We start from the raw sequence: 17,500 nt of genomic DNA, 5'->3' as shown, positions 1-17,500 counted from the left end.
CCCACGGGATGGGTATGGGGTCCACTACCACCCACGGGATGGGTATGGGGTCCACTACCACCCACGGGATGGGTATGGGGTCCACTACCACCCACGGGATGGGTATGGGGTCCACTACCACCCACGGAATGGGTATGGGGTCCACTACCACCCACGGGATGGGTATGGGGTCCACTACCGCCCACGGGATGGGTATGGGGTCCACTACCGCCCACGGGATGGGTATGGGGTCCACTACCACCCACGGGATGGGTATGGGGTCCACTACCACCCACGGGATGGGCATGGGGTCCACTACCACCCACGGGATGGGTATGGGGTCCACTACCACCCACGGGATGGGCATGGGGTCCACTACCACCCACGGGATGGGTATGGGGTCCACTACCACCCACGGGATGGGTATGGGGTCCACTACCGCCCATGGCATAAGTATAAAATACCTAATAAATTAACTAAATTAAAAACTACAACTATTTGTTATTGCAAAACATGTTTTCATAAGTTATCCATTCCAGAACTCTTATCAGTTGAATGTGGCGCGTATGATCCGTAGACTTACTCAGCCACCAAAACACAACCCCTAACCTTGTATTTACAGTTTACCACTAAGACACTTCTCTGGTTCCAAAGACTTTCATGTGTGGGGGGGGGGAGTGGGGGAGAAAAGGGGTGGCTGCAGGTGACGGGTCTCCCAATCCTGAGCACTCCAGTTGCAAACTCTGTGAGCAGGAACTACGGCATGATCTCTCGCACTACATCACTGAATGCCCAGTTATTAGACCTTTCAGACCAGTTGGCATGAGGTACCTGGAGCTTTGCAATTACTTTATTCACTCTCGTGTTCTTGAAGATATCCTCACAGTATACCCAAAATTTGCCAGTGCAGGCTATTAAACACATGGCTCCGTATGACTAACCATCCTGCGAGATGGGGACTTGTATTACCACTGCTACCTTATTCAATCTTGTGGTGTTGATATCCTCAAAATGCATCCGGAGTCTGCCAGTGCAGACCGCTTATCACATGCCTCTGTATGACTAACCATCCTGTGTGATGAGGATTTCTTAGCATCACCTAGTTAGCTTTTTTGACACACTGTACTCCACTTCATATAGTCTAGGGTAGCTGCACTAATGCAGATGTACCTAATATGTTAATAAAAAAAAATAAAAAACACAATTACTGACTGAGAGTACAGTGTGTATTCACCTAGTTGTGCTTGCGGGCATTGAGCTCTGGCTCTTTCGGCCCGCCTCTCAACTGTCAATCAAACAACTGTTACTAACAATTTTTTTTGTGTGTGTGTGCAGGGTACCACAAAACATCCATCAGAATAATTATATATTGGCACACATATGTGCCAATGTTGTTGTGTTCTTAACTGTTCTTGCTGAGCTACAGCTTACTGGTTCCAATATTCTACCCGTGCAGAAGAACGACCCGCGCCTACTAGGCCGTATGGAACGGTCCTGCCTTGGGAAGAGGAGGGGGGGGGTTAGTGTAGTGGTCAGTGTAAGTGCTTATTGTTAGGGGTCAGTGTAAGCGATCAGTGTAATCCCGTAGGGGTCGGAGTAAGGGACCAGTGTTGGACTGTAGGGGTCAGTGGAAATAGACAATGGCGGGTGTTACTTTATGGATCAATTTACAGGCTACCATAATGTAGGTGTTAAGGATTCCCGGATTGTTTCAAGCGTAGGTTTGACATATATGAATGAGTTTGGGTGGACATAAATAGGAGCTGCCTCATGGGGCTAATAGGCCTTCTGGAGTTTCATGAATTCTTATGGTCTTGCGTTAAGATCACCACCACAACCACCACAATCACTACCATCACCACCATCACCACAATCACTACCATCACCACCACTACCTCCACCACCACCACCACCACCACCACCCTTAAAAGCTACATTCCACTCCCCAAACATTCCTCGAACATGTCTCATTCAAGCACTTCCCAATACCTTCTCCCTCCTCCCATGTCCTACCCCCCCCCCCTCTTCCCCTCCCACTTCCCCTCCCCCCGTTCTCCTCCACCCTTACGCCAACACGATCCTTGAGGCATATCTCACACATCGCCTCGAGCATTTCCCCCTCCCCCCCACTCCCCCACCCTACCCCCCACCCCCCCAACCCTGTCTCACATCTGACGTTTCTTCAATTACATTCCAGCATCATTCTTCAGCTCCTCTGTCATCCACACCAACATTCATTCAACTCGTCATTCTTCAAGACGGGGACGATGATGTTGTCAGACTTAAGAATGAGAGATTGTTAGCTATAGAATAGCAGTTGGTTAAGAAAGAGACGGATCCTGGTGATCTGTAACAATCTGCTTACAAGACAATTGACACTAAAATGGCTCTCGGGGACATTTGGTCTCATTTTCAATAGAATCAGTTATTGCAAACTGGTTCAAATTCAATCGTAAATATGCAAGGAATGACGGGTCCGTTTTCCTTAGGCACTGCAGCAGAGGGTGCCATTTGTCAGTGTTTAAACTACTTGTTTGCAGTGGTTGGGGTATTGTTTGGGCTTACGGTGTAAACATGAGAGCTGGGCTAGGTCAGCGGATGTGACATGCTGGGTGTAAATTATATGAAACTTTAAGAAATTGTAAGACGTATTATTAACTCACAGGACACGAACATGCACAAAAAAACACCATACCTTGAGGTTACCTTGAGGTGCTTCCGGGGATTAGCGTCCTCGCGGCCCGGTCGTCGACCAGGCCTCCTGGTTGCTGGACTGATCAACCAGGCTGTTGGACGCGGCTGCTCGCAGCCTGACGTATGAAAGATACCATAAAGATATTCACCAATTCCAAACATTAAGGTTTTATGTATACAAAAATGGCATGAGTTAGGTGTCCTGTGTACCATATTTGGTACCATGCACTAAAGATATCAACCTCCTGACCAGAAGATGATATCTTCTCGTCAGAGACACGACCAGTGTTAAACTATTACCCGACTACCAAATTAAGAAATATAACGTTCTACACTTAACACTTAAATTAGATAAGTCGAAGAATACCGTAATGTGTTAAGAAACTTGTCAAATACATCAAGCAGGGAATGTATTCAGTGGCACATATAAACATTATTATTTGAATGAAACTGATGACAGGTCAACAGGAGAGTTTCTACAGAGCCGCCCATACTTGGACAGAATTATCAAGGTAGGCCTATATGGACGGGAGTGTCTTGGACAGGCATGTGTAATGCATTGACCAGACCACACACTAGAAGGTGAAGGGACGACGACGTTTCGGTCCGTCCTGGACCATTCTCAAGTCGATACTTTAGCCACGTTATTGTGACTCATCGCCTGCATGTGTAATGAATGCCCTGAGCTTAGTAGGTTGCATGAGCAGTGGGCTACAAAGCGAGCCTAGAACTACAACACACTGCACAGTGCTAGCAACACTCACCACTGCACAGTGCTAGCAACACTCACCACTGCACAGTGCTAGCAACACTCACCACTGCACAGTGCTAGCAACACTCACCACTGCACAGTGCTAGCAACACTCACCACTGCACAGTGCTAGCAACACTCACCACTGCACAGTGCTAGCAACACTCACCACTGCACACCACAGCAACACTCACCACTGCACACCACAGCAACAAGGACTAAGTTAGGGGGGGTAAAAGCGATCCAGAACAAGTCAACTTGGACATTATGGAGAAACGTCTTGGGAGAAGAGTCTCCGGGTCCCAGATGGTGGTGAAGGAGAGTACTGGAGAGACAGCCTGGGACCTGATACATGTGAGGAGGAGGTTATTAATAGGAGCTGCCTCGCATGCGCTAATATTCCTTCTACAGGTTTCTCTATTATTACAATGATTGTGTTTTGATGCTTATAATCAGCATGTCCTACAGTCATCTCTTTTACAATCACCCTTTTCATCATGCTATTATCATCATCATTATCATCCTGGTGGTCGCTGTGTTATGGAGACTGTGACCAGAGTGAGGTGGTGATGCTGGGCCTGCTGGACACTCCTGCTCTCTGGTGAAGTATGGCCGGCAAAGGGACGGAGCAGTGGAAAGCCGGGATAAGCGATGAGTCGAAAAGGGGGAGGCGGGGGAGAAGGGGGTCAAAAAATGGAGGAAGTGATCGGGGAGAGGAAAGAGGTGATGGGGGTGGAGGGAGAGAGAGAGTGAGAGTGAGTGAGGGGGGAAAGAGTGTGATCAAGTTGTTGAAGGGATGGAGAGGTGGCGTGCGGGGTGCTGACACTAACACCTCTCCCCTTCCCACCATACACTGACGTGTTGCAGGTCGGTCTGAGCAACACCTCATGGGCCCCCGTCGCTACGTGTGTGTGTGTGTGCTCGTCCTCGTCCTTCAGGGGCTCGTCCTCGTCCTCCTCCTCTTGGCCTTATTGATGTCTCCTGCTGGTCCTCCAGGCTGGATGGTTGGCTGGCACACAAGTTGGGCTGGCTGGGGGTTTGGTCTTGTGTTTCCAGCACTATCTTATTTATAGAATTTATATACAAGAAAGTGCATTCAGTTTTAATAGCTCAAGCGGTATTTTCCATTTCTACACATTCTCTTCACCTGTGCCTCTCCACCCTCTTTATTCCCTCCCCCTCTTCTTCTCCCCCCCAAAAAAATGGGTTTGTGAGAGTACATAACATTGAGGTCCTTACATTCTTTTCGGGCAGGTCCTTAATCTAACACATAAAGTAAGATTGTTAATAGGTACATTGTAGCAAACTTTGAGTTGAACATAATTAACTACAATATAAAATGATGGTATTGAATACACTGGTGTTGTTGAGTGTCTTATGTACTGATATTGGTGAAGTGGGAAGTAGAAGACACAGTGAGAGTTTGAAGCACAAGGTAGGAAACTGTCAGGATGAAATTAGGGACTTTTCGGTTTGACTTTTCAATAGGGCATGGGTTGGATAATTGTTGTATTCGTCAGGGAGTGAGTTCCAAAGAATAGGTTCCTTCATTTGCATGGAGTGTGAAATTGAAATAAGTTTATTAAGGTAAAATACACACAAAGGGATGAGGTAGCTCAAGCTATTATCACCCCGTTCAGTACATCGTGTTAATACATACATATACACACATGACAAGCAATAAACATATTACCGAACATTCTGAGAGATAAACATATACAATCCTCCACGGAGTGTGTGCACAGATTTAGTTTGACTCTTGGGGATATCAACGATATATTTATTTCTGGTGTGGTGCTTATGGGGTTCTACTACACCTGTCGAGGAAATGTTTCAGATCAAGATTAGCATTTAGGAACAAGGTTTTGTACATGTAAATAGCACAAAAGAACGTGTGGAGTGAGTGTATGTTTAGCATGTTAAGGGATTTAAACAGCGGAGCGGAGTGTTGTCTGAAAACAGAGTTTGTTATAATGCTGATAGCAGACTTTTGTTAGGTGATGATGGGGGTTGAGGTGGTTGAGCCCCATGCACAGATACCGTATGCAAGATAAGAATAGATTTTACATTAATGACATTATGTAAAATGACACATCGAATACTGTTTATGTAGGGCAGACGTAAATCTGTGGATTTATGTAAGTAGGTTAGATTGGCATCGTATAAGCACTACAATCATCTTCTGTGGTTGATTGTTCAATAAATCACAAAATTAAATGTTTAACAGATCTCTAACCCTGTCCATGGAGGACAGAAGAAAATATATATATGCTGATTAGCATTGTAAAACTGTGGTGCAGTCACCAGGTCCCTCTACTACGCTCTCACAATTTTCACGACATTTCACATCTCAGATGATTCAAGTAACTGTTGTGGTGTTAGCATAGTAGTGCGTCGTTTGTGACGTTGGGGAGACACCTAGACGCTGTCAGGCTGCCCCGGGGAAGGTTTAACAAGCTGGTCCATTAACAGTTAGGTTACTGTAATGATCCTATCCCAGACGCTAAGGTAATAGGCCTCGCATTTTTCAGGCGTGAATGAAAATCTCCGATAAATCATATGGAAAGCCAGTATGACAACAGCATTTACAAGGGATAATAGGACAGGGAGCTGGGATAGGAGGACTGAGTGAAGGAGCGCTTCCCTACCACTTGGACCATCGGGGATTGAACGCAGACCTGCAAAAAAAAAGGCGAGATCGTTGCAGTGGTGGCCAGTAGGATGGGATGAAATATTAAAGAGGACCATCGTCATTACCAATAACGACAACAACAAGAACAAGTCTTAAGTCTAAGGAGGGGTTATCTGTGGTATCAGTGAGTCAGACATGACAACCCTGGTGAAGGCCACTGGTGCCTCCAGCGGCGGTCTTCACCCTCTTCTCTCCCTCTCCCTCCCTCCCTCACACTACCTTCCTCTCCCTCCCTCCCTCTCTCCCTCTCTCCCTCCCTCCATCACACTACCTTCCACTCCCTCCCCAACACCTTCCACGGGTCTCACCCGTCCCCAACACCGAGCCGAGACCTGTCGTACACAACACTATTCTCTCTCCAACCATCTCCAACATGCTCTCCAACACTCCGCCATGTTGTAGCCGCTCTCCTTTTTTTTGGGGGGGGGGCCGTAAGGAGGATGGAGAAGCATAGGTGAAGGGAAGTTTAGAAGTGGGAAATACAGTGAGAGTTATGAAAGCAGGCGGGCTGTCCGCCTTGCTGACACGATGTGTGGGTGTTGGCAGCTAAGCTAAGCTGGCTCCTTCTTGTCAGGGAGCTGTGAGTGTGTGAGAGGTTCTTCACATGTGTTTCACCATATATGGACGTCTATAGATGAATACTGTGTACATTCATATATACACACTCCGATTAACTCTCCAAAAGTTCGTTTTCTCATTTTTTATTTATGGTCTGACGCCTAAAAGCGTTTCGCAAGGACTTCTTACATTTTCAAGACAGTTTACATATATCATTTCATGCTTATATTCGTTTTGGGTGAGGTGATATGACACAAATGTTTTTGGGTGAGGTGGCAGAACACGAATCAATGGGTATATATTGGATATTGAGAACATAAGAAGGAAAGTAACTACTGAAGGCCTATTGGCCCATATTCTCTCTCTCTCTCTCTCTCTCTCTCTCTCTCTCTCTCTCTCTCTCTCTCTCTCTCTCTCTCTCTCTCTCTCTCTCTCTCTCTCTCTCTCTCTCCAGAAGATATATATATATATATATATATATATATATATATATATATATATATATATATATATATATATATATATATATATATGTATGTATATATATGTATGTATATATATGTATGTATATATATGTATGTATATATATGTATGTATATATATGTATGTATATATATGTATGTATATATATGTATGTATATATATGTATATATATATATATATATATATATATATATATATATATATATATATATATATATGTATGTATGTATATATATATATATATATATATATATATATATATATATATATATATATATATATATATATATATATGTAATGTGCGAATAGGCCTGAACGGTTAGGATCATCTAAATATATATTGTTTAGTCGGTCCCTTACGTGAATTTTTATCCCTTCTTCTATTGATCACGAGCCCCAGTATTCTGCCTACCTCTGGATCGAACAGTTGTCAAGGATAATGGGATCTGGGTTTCTTTTTGCAATGTGTATTATCTGGAACTTTTGTACTAATTTTCGGACTTTTTGTGCTTTTGTGCTAGTTAATTGTGCTAATTTTCCATTGCTTCTCAAAGTTGTTTATGAATTCAATTGCTGCCTTGGTCTTATTGGCTAGAAGCGGCTTTGATGGTCCTGGTTGGCATATTATTTGGGTGACATCGTCAGCGTATGTGATGTATTCTCCATGTTGGGGTTGGGGTAGGTCAGCTGTATATATATATGTTGAATAGAGTGGGAGAGAGGCAGCTTCCTTGTGGTACTCCACTTTTCAGTTCTATTACATCACCAAAGTAGTTGCCGATATTAAGCCTAGCAGTTCTGTTGTCTATAAAGCTGTAGAGAGTAGCAGTAAATCTCTGTAGGAATCCTAGCTCAGATTTATTATATTTTAGGCCTGTGTGCCAAACTTTGTCGAAGGCTTTCGAAACGTCTCTAAGCACTATATTACACTTATTTTTTTCTACATTGCGTTGACTATATGCTGGTAGATGAGGGCTATATCTGTATGGGCCCCTCTGTGGTGCCTAAACCCATGCCGCCTGGTGGTATACTTCTCTTCCTCTTCTATGTACTACACAAGTCTCTTGATTAATTTTTCCCCATATTTTGCCTGGTACTTCGAGGAGGGAAATTGATTTATTATTATTAACATCTTTATTGACAAAATTAATTACTATTTTGCCTAATCTGAGGATTTTGATAGTGTTATTAAAGTGAGGATAATGGTGGTATTCACTGTCACGCAGGACAGAGGGTCATACATAAGACAATAGGTCTAAACTGTAGGCTGAAGCACATATATATCATGGTTACAATCAATGTTTTATTTTCAGTTTAGGTTGGGGGGTTGCCTGGCGTAGAGGTTAATCCGCACCACTCCATCTATTATAGCCTTCACTTTCTCGTCTTCCCAGCCACCAGGTTCTCTTCCCGCCCCTCCGTGTTAGCACCCCTTTCTTCCCCTTCCCCCCTTACACCCCCTTACATCCCCTTCCTCGGGGGACGGTGCCCGCACCAACCTGCGGCCACTTCATCACGGTACCTGCGACGGTCTTGGGTTGAAATATTCGTTTCTCCAACATTCCACCGCCTCCGCCCCCTTACTGGGGACCCCTCCTCCTCCTCCTCCTCTTCTGTCGTGGAGCACCGTAGAACACGGTGGAAGATTGCATAACACCGTGACTAATTTTGTAACACGGTGTAACATGGTAGAACACCGCGGAACGTCGCGGAACACCGCGGAACACCGGAACACCGCGGAACGTCGCGGAGCGCCGCGGAACACCGCGGAACACCGCGGAACTATAGTTCTCAACAATAGTTGAGAAGTAAATAAATCCCCGACACGCTTCAACCACCTCCCTGACCCCTCGTGTGGACTGGAGGTAAACTGTCTAATCCCCAGTGTAAACCAGGGATATCCGCGCCTGGGTGCCTCGACCAGTTTACTAATTATGGCGCACTTGTGCCCACCTCTGCCCACCAACAATGGGCATAGTTTCTTTCATCCTATGCCCCTGTTACCTAGCAGTAAAATAGGTACCTGGGTGTTAGTCAGCTGTCACGGGCTGCTTCCTGGGGGTGGAGGCCTGGTCGAGGACTGGCCTCCAAATCTCAAGATAACCTCAAGATAACCTCCTGGTGGGTATGTGGGGTGACGCTGTGCCCACCTCCGGGGTTGAGGAGCCGGCCGGGCTGTTTAAGAATCAACTACTTTGAACCAAAAAGTTGCAAGTAGCACGGGCTATGGTGAGCCCGTAGTGGACTTGCCTGGCACAGGAGCGGGGCTGTAACTTGCCGGCCGAGGGCACCTAATTGTACTCTTGCACTGCCTGTACTGCGACGCTACTAGAGCGGGCGCTCTAGTGCCCGCTCTAGAGTTCAGTGATGCCAGTTTGGTCGTAGTGGTTCACGGTCGTGTGCTGCAATAGTGGGAGATGTGTGGCAAGGGTAACAGATGGAGGGAGGAATTGGATGTGTGTGGTGGGGTGGGGCTGGGGGGGTGACACTGTGTAATCTTCCTGTTAAGCGACACAGAGCGGTCCAGTTAAGTGGGGGATATAATGATTCACCGTAAGAATGGGTCGTGACGAAACAGTTGAGCTTGAGGTTACTCAGCCGTTCCCTGGGTACTTGTTGGGGTATTATGAAGGCCTGAGGTCTCCTCCACATTGTGCAATCGTGCAGATGGTGTTGAGTTTCAGGGGGGGGTGGTACTGGTGGTGGCAGCGTATTTCAGGGGTGGCACTGGTGGTGGCAGCGTATTTCAGGGGTGGCACTGGTGGTGGCAGCGTATTTCAAGGGTGGTACTGGTGGTGGCAGCGTATTTCAGGGGTGGCACTGGTGGTGGCAGCGTATTTCAAGGGTGGTACTGGTGGTGGCAGCGTATTTCAGGGGTGGCACTGGTGGTGGCAGTGTATTTCAGGGGTGGCACTGGTGGTGGCAGCGTATTTCAAGGGTGGCACTGGTGGTGGCAGCGTATTTCAAGGGTGGCACTGGTGGTGGCAGCGTATTTCAAGGGTGACACTGGTGGTGGCAGCGTATTTCAAGGGTGACACTGGTGGTGGCAGCGTATTTCAAGGGTGGCACTGGTGGTGGCAGCGTATTTCAAGGGTGACACTGGTGGTGGCAGCGTATTTCAAGGGTGGCACTGGTGGTGGCAGCGTATTTCAAGGGTGGCACTGGTGGTGGCAGCGTATTTCAAGGGTGACGTTGACGGTGGCAAGGAAAGAGAGTGCTACCACAGCTTATGATATCCAATTTCCTATCAAACAGCACACAGAACAACGGTAAAGCTAACATAATCACACCCGAACACTGAGAAAAGCTACACACACAGACAACAGTAACGTCTCCCGTTGGATAACGGGACCCAAGATCGTCAACAATGATAAATTCCAGCTATTTACAACGGAAACGACATGCAAAAGGATCAGGGAATAATGATAGTCTTAACTACCTAACGTTTTGTGACCATGACTGAGCAACTGCCGCATCATCCAAGAAAATGATAGTGGAGGATTATGAGAGCCTCCAAGTCCTGGGATGCCAACACAATCATCTTTTCCTCAATTCATCTGTGCCCTCACACCATGAATACTTGATGATGCTCGTCTCCCCTCACAAGACAGGGCAATTGTCTGAATTAGAAGGAATACAAGATTAATGTTGATGGTGTCAGGTTAAGGGGGAGAACTGACGCTAATGGTGGCAGGTTAAGGGGGAGAACAGGTGCTAGTGGTGTCAGCTTAAGGGGGAGGACTGACGCTAGTGGTGTCAGGTTAAGGGGGAGAACATGTGCTAGTGGTGGCAGTTTAAGGGGGAGAACGGACGCTAATGGTGTCAGCTTAAGGGGGAGGACTGACGCTAGTGGTGTCAGGTTAAGGGGGAGAACAGGTGCTATTGGTGGCAGTTTAAGGGGGAGAACGGACGCTAGTGGTGTCATCTTAAGGGGGAGGACTGACGCTAGTGGTGTCAGGTTAAGGGGGAGAACAGGTGCTAGTGGTGGCAGTTTAAGGGGGAGAACGGACGCTAGTGGTGTCAGCTTAAGGGGGAGAACAGGTGCTAGTGGTGGCAGGTTAAGGGGGAGAACTGATGCTAGTGGTGTCAACTTAAGGGGGAGAACTGACGCTAGTGGTGTCAACTTAAGCTAACTGCTGGACAAAACTGATGACACACAAAAAAACTGCTGGACAAAACTGATGACACACACCTCGAGTCGTAACCAAGTATGTCAAGGGATAAGTTAAGATGTATGGAGAGTACCGCCAGACCAGGACGTGTGTGTGTGGGGGTGTGTCTCCTGAGGGGCAGACCATGCTGGGCGTCACGTCCTCCTCCTCCTCACCTGCCCCTTATCACTGCTCTAGCTCGCGTATTTGGGACACATTTGGGCTCTCTTGGTTAGAGTGAGATTGATGTGTCGGTCAGTGATCGCCCCTCTGGAGCCCTGCCGTAGGGGCCAGTTCTTCTCTCTCATCTTGCACGTATGTTCGCGAGGAAGGGGGGAGGGGGGAGGGGTATATATGATTTGTATGGGAGTATGGGTACTGGGAGTGTTCTGTGTGGGAGTATGGGTACTGGGAGTGTTCTGTATGGGAGTATGGGTACTGGGAGTGTTCTGTGTGGGAGTATGGGTACTGGGAGTGTTGTGTGGGAGTATGTGTACTGGGAGTGTTCTGTGTGGGAGTATGTGTACTGGGAGTGTTCTGTGTGGGAGTATGTGTACTGGGAGTGTTCTGTGTGGGAGTATGTGTACTGGGAGTGTTCTGTGTGGGAGTATGTGTACTGGGAGTGTTCAGTGTGGGAGTATGGGTACTGGGAGTGTTCTGTGTGGGAGTATGTGTACTGGGAGTGTTCAGTGTGGGAGTATGTGTACTGGGAGTGTTCTGTGTGGGAGTATGTGTACTGGGAGTGTTCTGTGTGGGAGTATGGGTACTGGGAGTGTTCTGTGTGGGAGTATGTGTACTGGGAGTGTTCAGTGTGGGAGTATGTGTACTGGGAGTGTTCTGTGTGGGAGTATGTGTACTGGGAGTGTTCTGTGTGGGAGTATGGGTACTGGGAGTGTTCTGTGTGGGAGTATGTGTACTGGGAGTGTTCTGTGTGGGAGTATGTGTACTGGGAGTGTTCAGTGTGGGAGTATGGGTACTAGCGAGGGGTGTCTCCATAAGTATTAATAATGGGTGCTGCGTAAGTTCTCTTTTCATGGATATATTTGACACTTTGGGCAGAATACAATAATTGATGTGAGATGATGTGTCGAATGATGTTTGTCTCCCCTCACATGATCTGTCCCCCTCCCCCCACCCATGTCTGAACACCTGCCCCAACACCTGTCTCTAATACCTGTGGTGTTGTCTTGACAGGTCCCCCAGCCGCGTCGCCGACATCTGTGCCCTGCCGTGAGCCGCCTGCCGCCCTGGATTACTACCAGAGAACCCGGGCCTGCTTCTCTGTTCTGAGGACGCCGGCCTGTCTACGACGCCCCCGTCCTGGGGACGTTCCTTCACTATCCCGCACCAGCCGTCTGGGATTCCCCCATCCCCCACCCTCCTTTTCGTCCCATATAACCCCCCCCCCTCCCATCCCCTACCCAACTATCCCTCCTTCAGCCGTCCCAGACCCGGGATCTCTGGAGGAAGTCTCGCCCTGTAGAAAGGAATCGTTGCGGGTTTACTGCAGAATCTCCCCTCCGGCGGCTCCCTCAAGACGCTAGCGTGGGAGAGGTCGTTGAGAGGAGTGTTCAGTGGCGGTGTAGTATTAGTCTGTGGGAGGGGGGGGCAAGTAAGTGGTCTCCCACGTAGAGGCGTAAGTGGTCTCCCACGTAGAGGCGGAGTAGTGATGATGGCCGTGTCAGTGGTGGCTGCGCCGGCAGGTCTCCAGTGAAGATGAAATATACATCTTTATCACAAACTGTTGGACCAGGCTTGGGCACTTAGCAGTAGGTGGGTGTATAGTGGGGTGTATAGTGGGGGTGTATTGTGTGTGTGGTGTATAACGTGTATTATAAGCTGGAAGACAGGGACTTCTTGTATATAGCCAAGTCTGGAACATGCCAGCCTTGAGGTGATTCTCACTTCCACCCTGTTCCTGACCCCAGCCTCCTGACCCCTGTCGCTCAACTTGACCGCCCTCTCCTAGCTGGCCTCCTGACCTCACGATGGACACCCTCCACGCGCCCGCTCCCGCCCCCGCCCGCGAGAAGGCGGTCAACGGGGGCCACGCCCATGTCATCACCTCCATCAACTCGCCGCTACTGCCGCCCAAGGTGGCCCACCACGTCCCCCCGCCCGCCCACACCCACATCCCGCCCACACACATGGCATCGCCCCTCCTCAGGCACCGAACGCCCCTCCCCGCACCGCCACTCATTGCCCACCAGCAGCCGCCACCGCCGCAGCCGCCGCCGCCGCAGCGCCCTCCACCACAACGTCCTCCACCACAGCGTCCTCCACCACAACGTCCTCCACCACAGCGCCCTCCACCACAGCGCCCGCCACCTCCCACGCCCACAAACTCACCAAGACCCGCCCCGAAGGATCCACCTCCCGCCGCCCACTCCTCACCTGCACTAGGTAAGTTCCTCTTCCAAGATCTTTGTATTATTCTTGTATATTCGAGTCCTGCAACTGTAGGAATTGTCCTCAAGCGTATAGGATACTTTCTTTCACAATTTCTTGTTTGTAATCGAATCCTCGGCATGGCCCTTGTGGATTTGTTTATTTACAGAATTCGACTTTATCAGTAGATTTCGACCCGTCCGTAAATAGAGAAGAGTGTGGAAAATGTTGAGGGGGAGACACTTAAGGAAGAAGCCACAAGCCGGGGCACACACACATACACACACACACACACACACACACACACACACACACACACACACACACACACACACACACACACACACACACACACACACACACACACACGCACACACACAATTCCACGTGGAAGCAGCACCAAGCCCTCTACCAGGTGGCGGTGGCGGCTGCCTCCAACAAATCTTAATATTTATTTCAGGCGACACATATTCTTATTCGAAAATATTGCCGCTTTCGTGGGGGGCGTGTTTATAAAGCTACTTTCACGACTGTGTGTAAAGATACTTTCATGAGTGTAAAGATACTTTCGTGAGTGGTGTATTAAGATAGTTTAACGAGTGTATGTGTGAGGATACTTCCATGCGACACCTCCCAAGACGTGGGGTGTACAGACGGAAGAAGCCACAGAGAAACTGAAGAATATTAGCCTGGGCGTCTGCGTGTTGGTGTTCCCGTGTGTTGAACAACACCAAAAGTTCTCTAGGAAGCAATCTTAGTCGTCAACACACCTCTACACGACTTGAGTTGTCGTAGCAGTGCCTAAAGGTCGTCTTAAATTGATTTGGGTTTATGAGCTGTGAGAGGGGGAATGAGTGCCAAATATTAAGTGCCAAGAGATGGTAAGGTGTGAGCAGGGCCTCGACTGCCACGTGCGACTGGGGGTGCCAGGAGGTCTAGGAGGGTGAGAGTGCCATCAGAGACTGGGGTGCCAGGAGGCACTGGGTTTGGCGACAGGGTGTGAGGACGGGTGAGGTGCCAGGAGAAGGGAGAGTGCCTTAGACAAGGAAGCATGTAGATGGGCGCTACAGGCCTCTGTAGCTCTGTCTTTGTTGCTGCGTCTGGTTACTCGCAGGAAGCTCTCTCTCTCTCTCTCTCTCTCTCTCTCTCTCTCTCTCTCTCTCTCTCTCTCTCTCTCTCTCTCTCTCTCTCTCTCTCTCTCTCTCTCTCTCTCTCTCTCACTGTGGCACAGCAGTTCTCTGAAAAGTGAACGCTATATAAGATAAACCATCTGGCATTAAACTACTATGCAAGAAGGGCCACATATCTAAGTACCAGCCTATGTATCTTAGACGTTACAACAACTACTACTGGGCTTAGATTCGGCCACAAGTATAACTCAAGGAGTCTGCACCCTCCTGCGGATGTAGACTTCACCAAGTGTAGACCAAGTGTGAACCACACTACAACCAAGTGTAAACTGCCTCACGAACGCTCTATCCTGCATCACTCTTCGGTGGAATATGACAAAAAAAATAGAAATATCAATCATAAGTGTTAAAAAAAATGAATATGCTCTGGGAAATGTGGTGGGAACGTTTGCGCTCTGTGCTGACCGCACCACGCGGATAATATGAAGAAAGGACGCTCCGTGCCTCCTATCCAGCTGGCACCGTCCCACCACCGCCAGCTGGATGGGTGGGCCTCCTATCCAGCTGGCACCGTCCCACCACCGCCAGCTGGATGGGTGGGCCTCCTATCCAGCTGGCACCGTCCCACCACCGCCAGCTGGATGGGTGGGCCTCCTATCCAGCTGGCACCGTCCCACCACCGCCAGCTGGATGGGTGGGCCTCCTATCCAGCTGTCACCGTCCCACCACCGCCAGCTGGATGGGTGGGCCTCCTATCCAGCCGTCACCGTCCCACCACCGCCAGCTGGATGGGTGGGCCTCCTATCCAGCTGGCACCGTCCCACCACCGCCAGCTGGATGGGTGGGCCTCCTATCCAGCCGTCACCGTCCCACCACCACCATCTGGATGGGTGGGAGTGACTGGGCACCTCACCACATAGTACAATATGCAGTAACTCGATTCAAACGTGTTTCGTGTCATTTATATTTACACTTGAGCATTAGAGTTTGACTCCATTGCTTTTTTTGTTTCTACTCAATTCATCTGTTATCGATTAAAAGAGCGAAGAAGTTCTTTCTGACGTGTGTGTCAGAAAGTTGGTCCTCGTGTTGAACAGTGGTGTTCTAGCTACGTTGGTAATTCCCCTCAGAATCATGTATGTCGTTATCATGTCGCATCTATTGCTTGTTTCCTCTAGCGTAGTGAGGGGGGGGTGTCCAGTTCCCTCAGTCTGCCCTCATAGTTCAAGTCCTTCAGGGGTGATTGTTGGTGTGTGTGTGTGTGTGTGTGTGTGTGTGTGTGTGTGTGTGTGTGTGTGTGTGTGTGTGTGTGTGTGTGTGTGTGTGTGTACTCACCTAGTTGTGTTTGCGGGGGTTGAGCTCTAGCTCTTTGGTCCCCGCCTCTCAACCGTCAATGAACAGGACCAGTGTGTGTGTGTGTGTGTGTGTGTGTGTGTGTGTGTGTGTGTGCGCGTGCGTGCGTGCGTGCGTGCGTGCGTGCGTGTGTGCGTGTGTGCGTGTGTGCGTGCGTGTGTGCGTGCATGTAAACTACAACGACAAGGACATACCGTACCTACATTGGCGTGAGCAGGAGAGGAGGGGGCGAGGGTGGGGGGGGGGCAATCAGTAATCACCAGGGGTCGCAGTGAGGGGACTGTGGGGGGAGAGGGGGGGGTGGGGGGAGGGTGCTAACACATTGAGGTCAAAGAACCCGGGGCCAGATTCACGAAGCAGTTACGCAAGCACTTACGAACGTGTCCACTTTCCTCAATATCTTTGACGGCTTTGGTTACATTTATTAAACAGTTTACAAGCATGAAAACTTGCCAATCAACTGTTGTTATTGTTATAAACAGCCTCCTGGTGCTTCAGAGCTCATTAACTGTTTAATAATTGTAAACAAAGCCGCCATAGATGGAGAAAAGATGTACAGGTTCGTAAGTGCTTGCGTAACTGCTTCGTGAATCTGGCACTGGCAAAAGGCTTGTAGTGTAGCTTGCTCAGCAGGTGGTGGGTGAGGGTGTAGGGTGCTGCTGATCAACCAGACTGTGACTCATACGTCAGGCTGCGAGCAGCCGCGTCTAACAGCCTGATTCATCAGTCCAGCAACCAGGAGGCCAGGTCGACGACCGGGCCGCGGGGACGCTAAGCCCCGGAAGCACCTCAAAGGTAACCTCAAGGTAAGGAGTCCCTAAAGAGGATGACCAGTAGCATCTTGACAATGTCGATGTGTTAGGATGTGAGGGAGGGGGGAGGAGAGTGCCAGGTAGGAGGGTCAGCAAAATGGAGAGTGCCACAATGGTTGCTGGGGTAGGACAGAGTGCCACAATGGTTGCTGGGGTAGGACAGAGTGCCACAATGGTTGCTGGGGTAGGACAGAGTGCCACAATGGTTGCTGGGGTAGGACAGAGTGCCACAATGGTTGCTGGGGTAGGATAGAGTGCCACAATGGTTGCTGGGGTAGGATAGAGTGCCACAATGGTTGCTGGGGTAGGATAGAGTGCCACAATGGTTGCTGGGGTAGGATAGAGTGCCACAATGGTTGCTGGGGTAGGATAGAGTGCCACAATGGTTGCTGGGGTAGGATAGAGTGCCACAATGGTTGCTGGGGTAGGACAGAGTGCCACAATGGTTGCTGGGGTAGGATAGAGTGCCACAATGGTTGCTGGGGTAGGATAGAGTGCCACAATGGTTG

The 17,500-nt window shown here is 49.0% G+C and overlaps 1 protein-coding gene across 4 annotated transcripts in view; it reads left to right on the top strand.

The window, feature by feature from the left end:
- The window catches only part of LOC123766144 (nuclear hormone receptor FTZ-F1 beta), a 294,638-nt gene that overhangs the window by 105,608 nt on the left and 171,530 nt on the right, over nt 1–17,500 (top strand). For all 4 annotated transcript variants that reach the window (XM_069321246.1, XM_045755037.2, XM_069321245.1 and 1 more), the window contains exon 2: nt 12,503–13,711. In XM_069321246.1, coding sequence (XP_069177347.1) covers nt 13,297–13,711 — 415 coding nt within the window. In that variant the 5' untranslated portion in view covers nt 12,503–13,296. The remainder of the gene's footprint in view (nt 1–12,502; nt 13,712–17,500) is intronic.

This window comes from Procambarus clarkii, chromosome 9 (assembly GCF_040958095.1).
Source record: "Procambarus clarkii isolate CNS0578487 chromosome 9, FALCON_Pclarkii_2.0, whole genome shotgun sequence".
NCBI classification, from domain to species: Eukaryota; Metazoa; Arthropoda; class Malacostraca; order Decapoda; family Cambaridae; genus Procambarus; species Procambarus clarkii.
Note: the sequence above shows the minus strand (reverse complement) of the source record. Positions and strands in the feature narration are given on the sequence as shown.